Source organism: Galeopterus variegatus, unplaced genomic scaffold (assembly GCF_000696425.1).
Source record: "Galeopterus variegatus unplaced genomic scaffold, G_variegatus-3.0.2 Scaffold460, whole genome shotgun sequence".
In the NCBI taxonomy this organism is placed as follows: Eukaryota; Metazoa; Chordata; class Mammalia; order Dermoptera; family Cynocephalidae; genus Galeopterus; species Galeopterus variegatus.
In genome coordinates this window covers 16,227-19,408 of record NW_007726571.1, presented here as the reverse complement: position 1 = coordinate 19,408, position 3,182 = coordinate 16,227, and the positions used below count along the sequence as shown (strand labels likewise).

Below are 3,182 nucleotides of genomic sequence, written 5' to 3'. Positions count from 1 at the left end.
AAGGAATTTAGCCCTTGTTTTGGCATGGTATATGCACTGTTCTGAGAGACTATTGATTTTCGCAGGACTTGCTGAGGGTAACTGATGAGTAGGTGGTTGATGGTTAGTCTTCCCATATGTGAGGTTCAAGTTCAGGCTATTTCAGGTAAGCTAGGGCAAATGCAGAGTGACCTCATCTGAGATGTGTTTAAAGCTAGTTCTCTGGACTACAGACGCATTCCTGCACACTAAGTAGGTGTGGCTGACTTGTAGCCCGGTTGTGGGGAAGGACCATTTATGCCTGTGTTCTGGTGAAATGCCTCGAAAATCTAAGATCAGAAAACATTGTTGGGACTGGGGATGACGTCTCACTTTGGGACATCATAGTAATTCTCTGTAGGGAGGAGTGCACTGGGGAGTGAAGGAGAGAAGGAAGATGTCATTTGCAAGGGTTCACTCCTGTTTCTCTTCTTTCCTTGAAACTAAAGCTGATTCCATGGTGGAAGTATCAATCTGTGGACAGTAATTTTTTTTTTTCTTTCCAAAGCAGAAAATTCAGCATCTGTTCTCAGAGTTCCACTGGGGAAGTGGTTGAGCTCAAAATGTATTAGGAGATCCAGCTGCAGTTGAGTGTTGATGGGGTCAACAGTATGCAGCAGTCCTTCAAGGAATACAGGCTGTGGTTTCCTCCTGGGATGACCTCACCGGGACCCTTGGCAACAGTGCTGGTGGAAAATGGGATAATTCAGTTAGCTGATCTTTAGATGGCAGAATCGGTAGGTGAGAGAAGATGACACCTTAAAAGTAGCACAGGGCAGAAAGGTAATTTCCTCCCTCCTAACCAGAGGTTAGCGTAGGTTAAGGACAGAGGCACCAGAGAATTAGTTTTGGCTCTCCAATTGTAGGTGGCCTCAAAGACTCCACCTGTTTTTCCCAGAATAAACAAAGAAAGGAAAGAATCAATTCTTATAAAATGTTTGCACATTAAGGAGAGCAGCTGGGGTGGGAATATTGATTTTGGAAATAGAAAGTGTACAGGGATACAGGATTTCTGATCAAGATGGCAGAATAGACAGTCCCCAGCATCACTGTCTCCCACAATCAGCCAATTTACAACTATTAAATAGCAAAGAAAGCGAAGCCGGGGCCAAGTGAGCTCAGGGGAAGAGGAGGAGAGATGTACAGAGTTCATGAAGGCAGGAAAAGCCATGAAGAGGGCCGGCCCATGGCTCACTCGGGAGAGTGTGGTGCTGATAACACCAAGGCTGTGGGTTCGGATCCCATATAGGGATGGCCGGTTCGCTCACTGGGTGAGTGTGGTGCTGACAACACCAAGCCAAGGGTTAAGATCCCCTTACCAGTCATCTTTAAAAAAAGGAAAGGCCATGATGAGAGAAAGAAAGGACTGCTCTGACCATTTGGAGGCCTGATCACTTCAAGGCTGACCCTGGTGAGCACACGGAGCAAAAACTGGCAAAAGCCACTGCTGTGCCCTTTGTATGAAGTTGCTTGGAGGCTTCAGGGGAGAAGAAGGCCCTGGTGGCCCTCAGGCCAGCTAGACCACTAACAGGGTTCCTGTAGACCCACACAGGAGCGAGGGGCCATAGACAACTGAAAAAAAGAGCCACTCAGAGGCTGGTGAGTCATTGCAAGGGACCAAAGCATGGCCCATCCCGTGGGAAGTGTTTGGAGTGTGGGAGATGGGGGAGACAGGCCCACCAGGAGAACATTGGGGTACAGCAAGGACAGCTGATCTGCCCTCCAATCAGTGTAGGACCACTCAGTGTAGACTGATCAGGAATATAGAACTGCAGGGGGTGCAGTTGCTGAAAAGAGTCAGGCCCAGACCAGAGTTTCAACACAACCCAGGTGAACTGGACCTCATAAGGCCCAGAAGTGCTTACAAGATCAACAACTAAAACCTAAGCTGCATTAAAAGCCCTCCCCAGAGAATCAGCACCAAAGCAGCACTTTATCTCAACCACAGGACTCAAGTGCTGGTCCCCACAGGAAGTTCCCCCATTTTAGAAGTAAGCAATTCCCCAGAGAATCAGCACCAAAGCAGCACTTTATCTCAACTACAGGGCTCAAGTGCTGGTCCCCACAGGAAGTTCCCCCATTTTAGAAGTAAGCAAAGGACAACAAATTAGTTCCAGTGCAGAGTTTAAGTGGTGGGAATAGTGAATAATCCAACACAGAACTGAAAGAAAAAACAAAAACCCCACAGACAAAGTTCTGATATGAACTAGTAAAGTTCTCACTTTACCAAACAAAAAAACCTAGAAGCCCTGGAAGCCCCGTGGGCTCCCAACCCTGGCTATAGGGGGCTGAGGGTCTCAGCCCCACCCTGCTGAGGTTTGTATCCAGCCAAGCCATGACTGAACCACCATCAGAAGTCCCCCAGGCTCCCAACACAGGGTAGAGGGGACGGAGGGCCTCCAGCACGCCCTACTGAGGTCTGCATTCAGCCCAGCCTTGACTGAGCTACTGCTGGAAGTGCCCCAGGCTCCTGAACCAGGGCTGTGGGGGGCTGAGGGCCTCAGCCATACCCCCTCGTCATCCACATCCAGCTCACTGATGGCCACCAGGCACCAGAAGTGCTCTGGGCTCCCGGGGTGGGGGCTGAGGACCTCTGCCACTTTCTCCCGAAATCTGTATCCAGCCCAGCCACAACCAAGCTGCCTCCGGAAGCCTCCTGGGTTCTCTGCAGGAATGAGGGGGATGCCACGGGCCTCAGCCACACTCCCCCTCCCTTCCTCCTCTTCCTCCCACCCTACCACCTCCCTTTCCCCTCTCCCCCTCCCCCCCAACTACTCTGCAACATCTTTAGGATGTAAAATAATAATAATAATAACCAAAACTGTATAGGATGGGGGTGGCCAGCAGGGGTCACTCGTGGCCTCTCCTCCACCGTAGCTCATCACATGTTATCAGGACAAGGTTGATCCCTTTGAAAGTGTAGCAGTTAAGGGCATGGGCTTTGTGGGCAGACAGACATGAATTTTGTATCTTGATTGAGTTTGCACTAGTTTTGCTCGAGTAGACATAGCCTCCTTAAACCTTAGTTTTATTGAGTGCAAAAAAATAAAACTACAGTTTTATTGTAGTGCCCAGCTTGTACAGTGGTTGCGAGGTTTGAGCTAACTAATTCATACAAAGTACCTAACACACAGCTGGATACATAGTAATGCTTGAGCAGCACT

At 49.2% G+C, this 3,182-nt stretch overlaps 1 protein-coding gene across 1 annotated transcript in view; it reads right to left on the bottom strand.

Moving 5' to 3' along the window:
* Window positions 1-337: 337 nt before the first annotated feature.
* SLC28A3 (solute carrier family 28 (concentrative nucleoside transporter), member 3) overlaps window positions 338-3,182 on the bottom strand; it is a gene marked incomplete at its 5' end in the record, with an annotated part of 18,654 nt that continues 15,809 nt past the window's right edge. Inside the window, one exon of the mRNA XM_008569052.1 lies at window positions 338-704. Coding sequence (XP_008567274.1) covers window positions 587-704 — 118 coding nt within the window. The remainder of the gene's footprint in view (window positions 705-3,182) is intronic.